The sequence below is a fragment of the Pituophis catenifer genome, unplaced genomic scaffold (genome assembly GCF_029215685.1).
Source record: "Pituophis catenifer annectens isolate HBS135680 unplaced genomic scaffold, rPitCat1.0.hap2 SCAF_1, whole genome shotgun sequence".
Taxonomy (NCBI): domain Eukaryota; kingdom Metazoa; phylum Chordata; class Lepidosauria; order Squamata; family Colubridae; genus Pituophis; species Pituophis catenifer.
The window spans coordinates 49925367-49940826 of NW_027256881.1; the positions used below are offsets into that span (position 1 = coordinate 49925367).

The following is a 15460-nucleotide window of genomic DNA, read 5'->3' on the forward strand; positions in this document are numbered from 1 at the left end:
TTTGTGTCAGCACCAATATTAGTAATGAAATGGAAACGATTTCAATATTTAAGTTTTAAGGTATCATTCCAATGCTTTCATGTTTTTAATATAACATTATGTAGTGCTAATGTAACTACTGAAAATCTGAAAATCTAAATGCATTTGTAGGTATTCCATTGTGAAGTGTTCCAGTACTGGGGAGCACTTTATAGTTGCTGCGGATAGAGTTCAGTCTATAGCTGCTGTTTTGGATACACAGTTTGATGTGATTTCAACATTTAAAGGTAAAAATGCATTGCAATAAAACCATTAATTTTGAATGAATGATACAATAATAGAGAAAAATGAAAGTGAATTTGTTCCAGGCAGGGGAGTTCTAAAGTGGCAGATTTGTGGCATTTAAGAACTGTATAGGCACATTTAGAATTATTTTTTTCATACGGTTTTGAGAACAATACTAAATTGGAACTTTTATTAGGTGGTTACCAATTTCCAGTGGCCAATATCAATCTTACATGTATTCATGCAACCAACAATGGATGATGTTGGTGTTGTGTTTTATTACAGTTGCCTTCTGATCCTTTATTGCTTTAGTTAAATTGACAGTAGGAACATCCTTGACTTTCACAGAGTTGAAGTAGATGGAAGATTACACTTTTGTAGCTTGAGTGAGATCTTTAATATTGCAGTTCAAGATAATCTTTTAAAAGTGTGCGTGAGTGAAATTTATTTTGAGAGATCTTTTAACAGCACAAACAACAGGACAGAACTGCATTAGAATTTGTCTTGTTTTAATACAGTCATATGATTGAATTAAAAAATCTTAATTAAGTAAATTTAGTTTGTGTATGAATAGAAACAGACATTTTGCCCAAGAATGATATTTGTGTTTTATATATATATATTTAATGTGCTTATAATGGGATTGTTTTTAGATTTCTTTTCTGCAAAAGGATAGGGCCAAAATCATGCATCCCTATTATGGCACAATTGCAGGTTCTCCATAGGCAATTCTTAGTTATCTCTAAAACATTGTACATATTCCATGTAGAGGATTTTCTTATCTTAGATCAAATTGGTACACTACCTATTAGAGACACTAGAAGCAAATATGCTAGTTTCTATTGTTCTATTCATTGTTCCTATGCAACAACATTATGTTTTGAAGCCACAGTAAGACAGAACAAAAGACATGGCAAAAGAGACCATTTCTAGGTTGGCAAAGCAGTGAGACAAGACTCCATACTTTCCCTTTATTTATTCAACCTATATGCTAAATATATATTAAGGAAAGCAGGATTGGGAGATGTGAGAAAAAAAAATATTGTTATTGATTATACAGTCAGCCAAATGTTAGACTGGATTTGGCATTTTTATTCACCTACTGAGTCATTCCCAAGGACCTGTAATAGGGAAATGTTGTTTGGTGACGTTAAACGTATCATGACAGATGTAAGCTGTTCCAGGTAAAGCTTCCTTTTGCAATTGACTGATGGAGATTTAGTCAATGATGATGGTGTTCCAATGGAATTCCAGATGTTATTGGTTATTTAAAATAGTACTTTTTTATTACTACTACTATTCATTTGATTTGTAATCAAATTCCATTCTAAATAACTAATAACATTATTAGTGAATATAGCCATCTGTATCAGGATACTTTAAAAATATAGTATCCAATTTCAGTGTGAGAGTCTTATTAGTTGGCATTAGAACTTTATTTCCCCCACTAGTAGGCAGAAAATGGCAGACAGTGAACAGTTTTCATTCTGCTGTTTTCAGGTACAGATTTGGAAAGTGGAATTTGTTCCCATCCAACAATTCCTGGAAGGCAGTCTCCTCTTTTGCCTGCAAACCATGTGACCATATCAAAAGGAACAGGATTAGTGCATACAGCTCCAGCTCATGGTATGGAAGATTACAGTGTAGCTTCTCATCATCGACTGCCCATGGTACTGTGGTCTTATTTTGCTTTGTTTTTAATCTATGTTTCTCCTGCTCACACCAAAACTATCATGTAGCAAAACCTTTCAGGTTGAAAAGGAAGAGTGGAAATCTTTTTAAATCATTTTGTAGCTACCTGAACTATAGCTAAAAAGTGAGAAAGAAGGTATAGTAGTAGACTTTAAATCACATCCTTCAAGGCTTTTCTGTTGCCTACTCATCCCATGTCTTTTATGTATAATGATGGTTGGAAAACATCTTGAAAGTCATTGATATGCACTTTGTGCATACTGAGAATTGTTGCAGTATTCCGTAAAGTTTAAATCTGGGATCTTTAAGCAAATTTGTACTAATGTAGTGAGACTTCCCTTACCTTACTTTCCTGCATCTTTCCAAATCTGCTATAATGCTTTAGAATAGATTTCAGGACTATGAATAAGGGAGGGAGAATCCCTACTTCCAGATGCATCCATTCCATTGATAGCGAGGTATGGTCAAATGCAAATTATGTGAACCAAGGCTATTTTCTAAGATAAATATTATAAATTTTAAATGAAAAGAAAATGGTTGTCATCTGCTTTCGGCTTAAGAATTATATTTCCTCTTAGAATGGGAAACAGCTTGCCAAAATCTATGCCTCTGCAATCATTAAAATATCTCTTTTTACTTCTGAAGATGAAAATGTTGTGGCTTATTTTGCAGGGAAAATATATAACCTCAGTAGTTTAGTGATAGTCTAATCACATCTTTGTGAAATTGGTGAAATATTTGATGACAAATCTGAGAACTTTGTTTTTAACAAAGGTTTAAACAATTTTTGTTTTCTTACCCAGGACTGTCTGGTAGACGAAGATGGACTTTTCACAGAAGCTGCAGGTTCAGAGCTCCAAAAGAAAGCTGTTCTTGGAGAAGGAAACGAGACTGGTTTGTATTGTATTTTGTATTATAAATTGGGCAGGGCAAAAAATAGTGACCTATTTTCTTAGACCAGGGATGACAAACTTCTTTTTTCTTGCTGCCCTCAGTTATGTATAAGCCGTAGAAATCTTTATATAAATTACACACACACACACAAATAAACAAACAAATAAACACATAGTGTATATCGGTATTAGGCAAGATTAGACCAAAACTACATGGGGCTGCCATCACTGTTTTCACAATGCCTGCCTTCTTCCTTACAGGGTAGACTTCCAGAGGACGAACAGAAACTTTTGTCAGAGGTCTGAATTGACTGCCCACAAAAAATTCCTGAATTAAAGCTGAAAAAAAGTAATATATTTTTATTCTTCCGTAGTCATTGAGATGCTTCAAGCAGCAAAGAATTTATTGAAAGAAGAAAAATATGTACACAGCTATCCCTATGAATGGAGGACTAAAAAACCTGTGATTATTCGGGCCAGCAAACAGTGGTTCATTAATACAGAGAATCTCAAGACTGCTGCTCAGGTATATAATGTGTTTCTGATAGAAATGGACCTCTGTATCTTATCATTTTTTATAATTCAATTTATATCATCAATGGTTTGCATCTTACCTACTGAGCAACTTCAGATTGTGCCACTAAAATCATAGTGTACTTTCTCTCTCTCTCTCTCTCGCTCTCTCTCTCTCTCTTTTTTTTGTCTTTTGAGCAAAATTGGTTAACTCTATCTCAAGAAAGCTGCTAAAATTCTGGCACCACCCACTCACATCATGTTATTACAATACTATCCACAATCTCTAGAGCTCTCTGAGTCTCAGTTGTTAAAAAATAAAGAAAAAGTATGGTCTCCAACTGGTAGAAGAAACTTAACTTCTATCTTAAATGATCAGCTCTAGGAATTTTATTTCTGCACGCCACTAGGTGGGATCCTGACTTCTGGTCTTTATGTGATTAAATGAAAGCATGATATCTGTCTGCCTTTCGTGTAAAAGAATTTATACAGAACTGACAGATTAAAAATCACACAAACAATAAGAAGCACTTAAGAAGAATTAAATGGTGTTGGGCTTCTTATTATTTTAGCAACGCTTGTGAACATTGGTTGAATTGTTACATGCATAATATTTGAAATATTTTGAAACAGTGTTCATTTGACTATCAACTTAGGTTGGTATATTTTTCACTACTTTTATTTTGCTATAGCAATCTACTAAAGAATAGTGATTCCTCTTCTCCCCTTAACATTTAATCTTTGGTATTTCCCCCATTTCATTTCTGTGTCTTTTTCAGGAAGCATTAAAGAAAGTAAAAACTGTCCCAGCCTCAGGAATGAATAGAATGCTAGAAATGTTGGAAAGACGAACCTATTGGTGCATATCAAGGCAGAGGCGCTGGGGTGTCCCCATTCCAGTTTTTTACCATAAGTCAACAGGAGAGCCTTTAATAAACAAGTAAGTATCTCACCAACCTATTTTTTGGGGGGGGGAGGGAAATAATGGTGCAGAAATACAGTTTTCATTTTTCAGCAGAGCAGTAATTCGCCAAGTAAATAAGTACAGTGTTGCACCATTTTTAGCATCTGCTGTTTTTCCAGACATAGAGTTGTTTTGGAATGGCTATGGGATGGAGTTGATAGACCTGCTTTGGGATGGGGATGGGATTTGCGGCTCCTGTTCATATGTGATCAAGAAATTATAGCCGAGAAGACATTACAGTGAGTAGAAAAATTAGTTTTGGTGTCATAAGATTGCACAGGTGTCCATCCTTTTCATTGGAGACACACACACACAAATCCAACCCGAGAAATAAAGGATTGTGATTATTTCTTAATTGGACAAATGTTCCTCAAATGCAGTATTTTATTTATATGAATGAAATAATGTCATCATTCATAACGGGTGCAAATAGAGAGGTGTACTTGGGACACTATTAAGAATTACTGTATGTTAAACCTGATGGACCCAGAAATACATGTTGACAAGCAAACCTAAATGTTTTGTGTCATTCCTTCTGGTGTTCTCTTTTTTGTATGTGCTAAGAGTATGTAATAGGGAGCACGGTGGCCTAGCAGTTAAGATACTGGGCTTGTTGACCAAAAGGTTGGAGGTTCAAAATCCAAATACTACATGATGGAGCTCCATTTTTGCCCCAGCTCCTGCGAACCTACTTGTACCAAATGCAAGTTGATAAATAGATACCACTTTGGTGAGAAGGTAACAGCGTTCCGTGTGCCTCAGTCATGCCTGCCACATGACCTCAGAAGCATCTTCGGACAACGCTAGCTAGCTCCCTTGCTAGGAAATGGACATGAGCACTGTCATCTTTTTAAGAGTATGTCATATTGATTACATAAGTCTGTGATGTAGCAAAGAGCCTGCTCATTTTTCTGCTCGCTATGACTATCCTTGCAGCAGCTGTTGGTGGTGTTGAGAATGAGACAGGAGAGGTAGTAATGCATAGTTCATGAGGCTGCTTTTGTTAAGTAAAGGAGACACAGTGTTTCTTTTTATATCCAAACCGGAGCTGCTAAACCAGTGTTTTGCTCTGTGATGTAAATCCTCCTTTTCTCAAGCAGTGTGGTCCAGCTTTGGCCTAACTCTTAATCTCCATTCATGTTGATTAGCATTCTAGGAATCCATTTATTTCTTTATAATGCTTGATCATAGTAAAAACAATTTTCTACTTTTATTTATAAACCTAAATCCAGGGTTTGTTGAAATCCAGAAAAACTAATAGTGCCCTCTGTTGGTGAGTTTACAACTGCAATATTGGTTTTGCGAGGTGAAATACATTTAATAGTAATTTAAAATTAAAGAAGGGATACAAAAATATATTCGCATCCCTTTGTATTCCTCCCCAAGTGAGCGGGTCCTCCAAAATTTGCCATCAGAGGCCCCTTTTTGGACTTTGGGGAAAAAGATTAAGCAACAAAATAGGTATATTTAATCTTGCAGGAGCTTAAGCCATTCATCATATTACCCATGAGAAGCCCTGAAACACTCACAAAAGAATTCTGACCTTATCACATTTGAAATATGACTGTTGAAATGCTATGCAAAATATGGTACATCTCCAGATCCAACACAAGTTGCAAACTCAAAAGACTAATTTTTACTGCTTCACACATAGAGAATCTACATCATATGACTCCTTCATTATGTGAATGTTCTGGAAAAGCTGTGTATATTACATATACCATTGCTGTCTTTTTTTCAGAGAGAACTATAGATAGAATCAAATGCAGTTCAAAAACAGTAAAGGGTGAGTTGGGGAGGTGAAAAATTTATTTTATTTTTATTTTGAATTTCTATACCGCCCTTCTCCCTGAGGACTCAGGGCGGTGTACAGCCAAAATTAAAAAACATGCAGGACAAATATTAAAAAACAATTAAAAGATATATAAATTTGGCCCAATTAAAACTCATTACCAATTAAAACATTTAAAACATTTAAAAACAATTAAAAATTTCATCTTAAGCCAGCCCGGCTTGCTTGAAAAAATGGGTTTTAAGGGCACGACGGAAGGCACTGAGGTCCTGGATTCTCCTTATCTCTGGGGGGAGCTGATTCCAAAATAAAAGAGGAATGGGCAGATGGAATGCAGTGAGAAACCAACTATGGTATGGATTTCTTTGTTGTGCAGAAAACAAGATGTTCTATACATTGGAGTTAGAAGAAATGTTAATACTGGTAGAGAGACTTCAGATTTTTCTGTGATGGTGCAGGAGAGAGTATATATGCTTCTGGGTAAAAAAAAAAGTGTATTTTTTTTTTAAAAAAGTTAATATTGTAGCGAAAATATGTTTCTCATCGTAAGTATTTTTTTAGTTTTTGTCCCCATCAGAGTAGTGCTGCTACCAAACTGCAAGCTTATATAGGTGTAATCTTATATGTAATATGTGCCACTAATCTGAAATGAAGCTTCAGACAATTATAACTTGGGACAAAATACCTGCCAGAAAAGCAGCTTTTTCCCTATGGCAAACCAATATTGCCTCACAGTATCGAAAAGATACAAAAATGAAGGCTATGATATTTATGTCACGGAGCTCTTGACTTAGAATGGTAATGGGAGACACAATTCTCATTGTAGATTTATTTACGTTTATATATCGATTTCTAAAATGCTTCCTAAAATAACCCCTAGGTAATATACAGTATTAAAGAGGACAACATGTAAGACATAATTCCATTTAATGAAACAATACCAGTAAAAACCATCCAGAGGGTAAATGTTATCAAACCCTGCAGTATCCCGTGATCAGTATTGAATGAAATAAAAGTTCTGGAGAAAGGAGCCTTTAAAATCTATTGGAAGATGGGGGTGGGGGGAAGAAGATAATGAAGTTTTGGCATTTCTAAGAACTGTTCATTCTAGTTGTTCAGATCTGGTATTTGATCATTCAGTAACTGGGGGGTGGGGGGAGAGAGACTCTAGATGTCATTGGACTAGATATTATTGGTTGTATTGAACCCTCCAATACAACCTAGTCCTAATCTAGCCTGACGGGCTTGTTCAGAAAAAATAAAGGATACGTCAAATGCTTTTATGAGAAATGCCTTCCCATTTGTTCATGATTGGGGTGCTCAGAGTTGGCTGAATGCAAAGGGGGGGAGGGAGATGGTTTTTTTGAGCTGGGTTTAATTGATGAAAGGAGAAATTGTGTTTGTCAGTGTTTTGTGCATTATAAGAGCCCACCAATTTGAGAGTAAGAGACTTGCTTGTTCCTTAGTGCCTAGTTGTAAAAGAATTTTGAGACATATCTCAGTCTTTTTAAAAAATAAATAAATATGTTTTTCTGGAAGCTTTGTCTTGTTGATTTGCTTGTATAAACTGCCAGGGTTCTGATTTTAGACACACCTTATAATTTGCCCTTGTATAATGGCTTAAACTCCTCCTTGAGTAAATATTCTGCAACAGATACAGGTAGATGTTTTTAAGAGCAGAGTTGACTAAGAAAGGTAACCAGGGTTCACAGGAAGAGCAATTTTCAGTGAACCACCTAGTGCTGGGAAGTCATTACAATTCTCACCAATTCCTACTGGATTTAGTGGCTTTGATCTAATTTATTAGGTTCTTATACGAGCACTTTTAGTAGGATCATCTACATCAGATAATTATGACTACTGAAAAAATTAAGCACTTATGCTCTGTACATTTTTACAGCACATTAGTGAATTAAGAAGTTTGAAAAATAAAGAATAACAGACTGTACGATTGAATAGATGTTGCTTGTGGTGAAGAAATTCCAGGATAATGATAACAAAATACAGATAAGTCTCCCTGTCACAGAGGAGTCGTTTTCAGACCATGAATCGCAATGGGCCAACTTCTGTTAGAGTTTTTGAATCCGGAGCAGTTTTGAAAGAATGGCTATGCTTTATCCATGTTAAATCATTCTTCTGTTGGGTTTTAACATTACACGTGCTAACTCTGGTTAATGTGAATATGTTTAAGCTCCTAAAGTCATTCAGTCCATCAGTTTATCACTGGTAACTGTGAACATCAGGCAAGAACTCAGTGAGACAAAATTAAATGGACAGCATAAATCTTATAAGTACAGCAACTCAGTTCAGATCCTGAATGTGCCGTCTTGCTAATATGTTTGTCCATTTATACAATTTAAATTAGACACAGGCCTTTTTATAAAGAATCCTTTAAATCGCCAGAGCAAAATTATATCTCTTCATAATTTCTTCAGAGAGAAAATAAACACATGTTATGGAGGCAGCATTTAATTTTTCATTTTTGTTTTAAGCTACAAGCTGTATCAATACACTAGGAGGATAAATCATTAAAACATAAAGTGGACTTTTGTTTTTAAAATTAGCTTTCTTCATTGATATTGATTCATGCACTTTAACACAGAAACACGTGTTCCTTGTAGAGTAGTGAACATGCAGAGTATTGGCCTACAGAAATGACAGGCAGACTTAGTTAGCACAGTCTGTCAAATCATAGGTCATTACCCTAGACCTCATTTCAGGGTAGAAATGTTGATTGAGTCCTCCAGAGCTCTTTTGCTGAATATATAGTTCTTTAACTGAAATAACCGGAAGACTAACATTACTACAAAAAAAGATGCTTGGAAAGAAAAAAAAAAACCACGAACATTACCAGTAGAGCTGGTACGTTGGTAAAAACATAGTTGTAATAACAAATTTGGTTGAATTTACTTCTTTTCAGTATAATTTACTTCTTCAGTCAACAGATCAGTGGCTTTCAAAAGTAACACCATCTCCACTGGAAAGAGGCTTATTCCACATGGAGTTGCTGTTACACTTGATAACACTGTTTAAGATCCATTAGTTATCTGCCACTCTCAGCCTACATGGGGAAAGGAAATTACCTTTCTTTCATTCTACTGCAATTTGGTACTTTCTCTCCTACGGTACCCAAAATGAATGTTGTGAGAATTTGAGACCTTATACATTACTGCCACTCCATGAGCAGAATGTAAATTGGAATAAACAGCAGCAGGTGTCAGTTGTCCAACAAAGGCTCTGTAAAAATAATGGAAACTGAGTTTGAATATAGATAAGTCTTTCTAAAGAAAACAGCCCTCTGATATTGTGATAAAGGGCATGACATTTTCGGTTTAAAAAACATTAAACTGATTAGAACAGAAAGATGTAAGTTTAGGGATGAAACATACCTTTGAAATTAAAACACTGATTGTGAAGGACTTACGTATAAAGCTCAATGCAATAATTTCTTTAACTGTCTTAATCTAATGACACTATAGGTCTTAAATATTTTCAGCTTTAAAAAGAAAATACCACAGATTGGTATAGACTAATCCTGAATAATTCTCAATACATTTAAGAACATTTGTGGTAAAAAGTAATATGTTATACAGAAAACCTGTAATTAGTATAAATATTCATGTTGATATGACTCGAGTTTAAATTGAATTACTTTATTTGTTAAATCAGCTTCTTTCTTCATGCTCCAGTTTAACTTGAAAAGCAGGTTAAAAATGTTTTAAGATTTTCCAAATTGCTGCAATTGCTGCCCTTTGCTTAAAAAAAGAATACCTTAAATCAGCTTGCATCATCTAATCCTTCAACATGTATTACAGTCACAGTGATACAGAATACAAATACATTTTATAAATGGACAATATCACTATTCTTAAATAGTTCAAAAAATCAGCTGTATCTTACATAAAAAAGAAGTTACCTGGCACACCACACTGTTAAGAGGAGCAAGGATAGTCAGCATCTGCTTCTTTCCATGCCTGAAAAATATCTGAATGCAGCTTAATTTCCCACTAAATAAGCATTTGGCGGAATCAATATCAGGGTTCAAAATGATTGGTTGGCGTCATGGTAGCGTAAATTGCTCTGTGGATTTCCAGACTAGAAACCTAGAGAATGACACGTAATATGAGTTCTGCCCAATCTGGCATACGAATGTAGGGCAAAGTTTTACAGCAGGGTTCCTGTTGCTTACACTGTGAATTATGGTTCTCAAACTGAGGCCTGCCTTTTGAAGAATGATAAGTCGTTATTTGAGGAAGGTGTTGAATGTACACTGTAGAGAGAACTTTTAACTTAAGGTTGTGGGGGTGGGGGGGTTATACACATTGTACAGTTGAGAACAGGAAACATATATCTGATATTTGTAACCATTTTGGCAAGAGCCACAAGAATGGCTTCTAAGAGAAACAAACAGAAAAGTTTTAAGGATAATCTAATGTATATTCCTTGGAGGTCTAATAACATTATGACATCATAGCAAAATCATTGATTTTATAAGGAGCAAGAACAGTGAGCTATCAATCATTATAGTGTGTGTGTGTGCGAGTGTCTATATATACATTATATATATGTACACACACACACACACACACACACACATATAAAGGTAAAGGTTCCCTTCACACATACGTGCTAGTCATTCCCGACTCTAGGGGGCGGTGCTCATCTCTTTCTAAGCCGAAGAGCCAGCACTGTCTGATGACAATTCCATGGTCATGTGGCCGGCATGACTAAACACCGAAGGTATATGGAACAGTTATTTTTCCACCAAGGTGGTCCTTATTTTTCTACTTGCATTTTTACATGCTTTCGAACTGCTAGGTTGGCAGAAGCTGGGGCAAGTAACAGGAGCTAATTCTGTTATGTGGCGCTAGAGATTTGAATGCTGAATTGCTGACCTTTCTGATCAACAAGCTCAGCGTCTTAGCCACTGAGCTACCGCACCCCATATATATATATATATTTATATTTAAATGTTGTAAAGCACTGTGAAGTGATATATAAGTCTAAGTACTATTGCTATTTCTATATTTATTATAATTTGATTTATTTTTATTATAACTATATCAATCACACATGCTTTTTTATTATGAAAACCCTTTCTTGTACTTTATGGGATATAAGAGAATCTTTGGAGACTATATCTTGTTTTATACAGTATGTTAATTCTAGTTTCTTAAATAAATAAATTGAAAATATATACTGGTTTCTGAGTTTAAGGAATTTGGTATACCATATCCTCAGCCAAATATTCAATTTTAAAATATAGCTACAAGCATTTCTTCCCTTCCTGTAATTGACTTTATACAGACAAAATATGGCATTAGAACAAATCATTTTCCATGAAAAGAACCTAGAAGCTAGAACTAGAATATAATTTTTATTGTGGAATCTTGAAAGACTCTTTTTAGAGTCTCCCATAAAAGCCCAATTTTTCTAGTCACACAAATTGGAGGCCTTGTGATTTTTAAACCTCTTTTACAACTTCGTTTTCTTATATTTTCCCTATGTTTATTAAATTGTAAACGGAATCAGAGCATAGCAAGATGTAAGATTATTTGTTGAAAAAAACCATCTATGTTTATATATGATAATAAAAATATCTTAAAGCAGATTAGGCTTGTATTAATTTATATTACTAATTCTATTCTAAATAAAACCTTAAAATGTATTTTTCTGAATCTTAAAAGGACAACTGCATTGCTGATTTCATTAGCCCCAAATAGATACATTATTTGATGTTTAGTTTTATATATCTTGTTCTATCCCAAAATAATACATGTGTGGTAGATAAATTTAAATGTCATTGATACTATAGTTTTTGCATTTGCTGTTCTTGATATTATATCGTTAATTTCTTTATTTGGAGTATTTCATTATGGATGAATTTGTAGAAACAGAAAAAAGTTATATGGTTACAGCTCTCCCCTTTGAAAAGAAAGTTGACCCGATCAGTTTCACTGCAAATAACTGATAGAATAGCATTCATGCCTCCATAATATTTGCAAAAAAAACCTACAAGTTCTATTAAGGATTTAATTTGATAAAAAAGTGTGCTTGTTAAATAATTGAGACTAACTTCAACCATCTTTGTAGGATCACCACAATATCCTCATCCCATGCCTCATGACCTTTACAAACTTGATGTCTTCCAGATGTCTTCATTTACTTCATTATTAGCCATGATGGCTAATAAGCAGCATTTTGGAAATACTGCTCTAGGTTTTCTTTCAGTCATTTCCTCTTCAACTGAAGAGGAAGCATAACCTGTATAAGTTTTTCATCAAGTATTAGGAGAGAGAAACTTTTGCAGCTGCAACAAAAAATTAAAATTATTAGCTGCAAGTGGGATGGTGGTGATTTGATGACCTCATAAATGAGAAAGATTAGAATTTTAGCCCCTTTTTATGATGCTGTTTAAAAAACAAAACAATATTTTAAAATTAACAAAGAGTTAAATCATTAGGATTAGGCCTAATGTTAGAAAAGCAACGAAAATTTACAGCCATGAAAATCCATGATTCTCTAATGAATCGGAAACCATGTGCAAATGGTTGGGGCCCTTATTTAACTTCAGTTAGTAGTATAAAAGCATGACACATCTATAGAAAGAAAAGTTCAAGAGTACTAAGATCAGATTTTATTAAACTGAAGCACTTTGATTAATGGTCAAGGTGTGCAAAAGTAGCTTTACATAGCTGTGTTTTTACTCACTTGCTATTTCTTTCAGATCTTTCATTCTTTATCTTGGATAGATTGTCCATAATGTATTTAGGAAATTGTATATTTGTAATTTACACAGTAGCCTTTTCTTACGTATGAAAACGTTTAGTAGCTCCTGGTTTTTCTAATTGAATGTTATCCTACAGAACACAGATTAATAATTTCTTGTCTTTCTGTCATTGATTCCCTTTTTTTCCTTGCAGAAAAAGCACTGAGAATGTTATTAAACTAGTGGAGCAACATGGCAGTGATGCCTGGTGGACACTTCCCATTGAGCAGCTTCTTCCCAAGGAAGCTCTGCCAAAGGTAATTTAGGGATAATGGAAAGCCCTCTATGAAGATCTGAACTACAAAGAATAGCTGAAATCTGGAATTAAGGGGCAGGATTCAGGCAATCCAAGGCCTGGCAAATCAAGGGTTAATCTGGATCTGACCTGTAGTAGTGGCCTAGTCTACTGTAAGTGATGCTGCTGTAAGGTTCTGGGGACTTTCCAACAAGTACATGGTTGTAAAGTATATAAGCCAATGTATTTTGAATGTGAGCCAACATAAAATAACTGCATTAGCAATTATTTCTGTGAAAATGATTTCCCACATCTACCCAAAGGGTGTATCATGAAGCAGCAGAGATTTAAGGCAATGTCATAAGCACCTTATGTGTATACCCGTGTATGTGTGTATACAGTTACAGTCAGATGAAAAAGTTACATAATCAGGTGGAATAGACTGTACACTAATAAACTATTACATAATTTGGTAGCTTTTAAGATGCCAAAATAGAATAGTCTCTTGCAACAAAAACACCAACATGGGTTCATCTTTGTAATGTGCATACAAATGAACATCCAAAATACAGCAATGTTCTCTTATTCATGTTGCCATTAACATGAATTATGCTGTTGGTGAATAACATGAATTATGGTAATTATACTGTTACTGGTCCTTTGGTGCAGAAATGGGAATGGAAGAATTTAAGTTGTCTGTATTTTCTTAATTCATATATTTTTAACCCATATATTTTTAAATCAGGCTGCTAATGATATCGAGGAATATATACAAGGACAAGATGTGTTGGATATTTGGTTTGACAGTGGAACATCTTGGGCTCATGTTTTAGAAGGTAAGTAGTTCTAAATTCAAAAGTATCTCAGAATTGCCTGGTAAATTCTAAACATAACTGGGCTTGCATTTCATGAAGGAACTATAGAATCAGAATCAAAGAAATGGAACAGACATTAGAGGTCATGTGCTTTGCGAAGGATCCACTGGATTATCTCTAACCCAGAAATATATTAAGCTACATCCAGGGAATGACAATTTAGAGAAAGGTGTTTTAAGATGACAATGTGTTACTCAACTTTCATGCAGTACAATAAATTTTGAAAATACAATAAGAATATAGAGAAGTCTTAGTAATTGTAAGCATATATAGTGCAAATCACTTGTTTGAAAATCATGGGAGTAGGTATCTTCTAGTTTATCACTTCTCATTTATGTAAAATAGTTTGTAGAGCTAATTTTAAAACAATCCAGAGATTTCTAGCACAATGGTAGGAAGCTCCAGGGCAGTTTGGAATCAATTTAGTGTAGGACATCAACTGCTTTTGAACTTTAAACCAAGAGTACACAAATGTTTGATAGCAATCTTGTTGAATTGTAAAACATGTTGGCCCTGGATTATTTTTTTTTAATTTCCTTGAAACCCAGGGAAGCAACAGTATCATCAAGAATGAATTTATCTAAGGACTTCTTGCACTTTGATTTGAAATTACTAAACTGTGTAAAATTCACTGTCATTTAACTTACTTGATGTTGTAAAGTTCTTACCATATTCTGAGAAACAAAAAGATATAAAACTTGAGGTACTAAGCATGAAAGTTTTTACAGTTGGAATTCACACGTTACATTGTTTTTTGGTCATTTATTTTTCCTTTCTTGCACATATTACTTACGCACATTCAGAAACCAAGTATTTTGTATTGTATGTGTTTTTATTGTTTGGCTGTGCACCGCCCTGAGTCCTTCGGGAGTAGGGCGGTATAGAAATCTAATAAAATGAAATGAAATGAAAATGAATGAAGTGATAACCACTTAAAAGCTCTGATCGTCTTCTCTAGGCAAGGGAGACTGTTCATTGACTGATCATGCAACAGCCCTTAGCCCAGCTCTGTACTGAAAGTCACTGCCCTGTAGGTATTTGCTTCCCAGCCATACTAGAAAATTTCACTGGTTATTTCAACTGGTGATTTGGGTTTCTATAAATTCCTCTTTCATTTACAAACAAAATAAAATCATTAGAATGAAAGATTACCCACATTTGAGACTTTAAGTAGGATTATGAGATTAAGTTATATATTCCTGGTCCTGAGCCTATGGCATCTTCTTTTAAATGTGTGCTTTATTAGAATAATAGGGAGGTGTGCAGAAAATTCCATCAGTCATATTTACTCTTTTTCATGCTATTGTGGCCTTGTTCAGACATTCTCTCCTCAGACTCCATGTGTTCAATTGGAAGTTTGGTGGAATACAAATAACACTCAGTATGACTGGGAACTCTGCTTTACTAAGGTCCAAGCTAATGCAGAGAGGTATACTTTCAGCCAAGCCAATGTAGGTCCTCTA

General features: G+C 34.7%; 1 protein-coding gene across 1 annotated transcript in view; it reads left to right on the forward strand.

Annotated features, from left to right (window-relative positions):
* IARS2 (isoleucyl-tRNA synthetase 2, mitochondrial) overlaps positions 1-15460 on the forward strand; it is a 44704-nt gene that overhangs the window by 7187 nt on the left and 22057 nt on the right. Inside the window, exons 8-14 of the mRNA XM_070932398.1 lie at positions 151-266; positions 1765-1934; positions 2760-2850; positions 3224-3375; positions 4142-4302; positions 13042-13144; positions 13868-13958. Coding sequence (XP_070788499.1) covers positions 151-266; positions 1765-1934; positions 2760-2850; positions 3224-3375; positions 4142-4302; positions 13042-13144; positions 13868-13958 — 884 coding nt within the window. The remainder of the gene's footprint in view (positions 1-150; positions 267-1764; positions 1935-2759; positions 2851-3223; positions 3376-4141; positions 4303-13041; positions 13145-13867; positions 13959-15460) is intronic.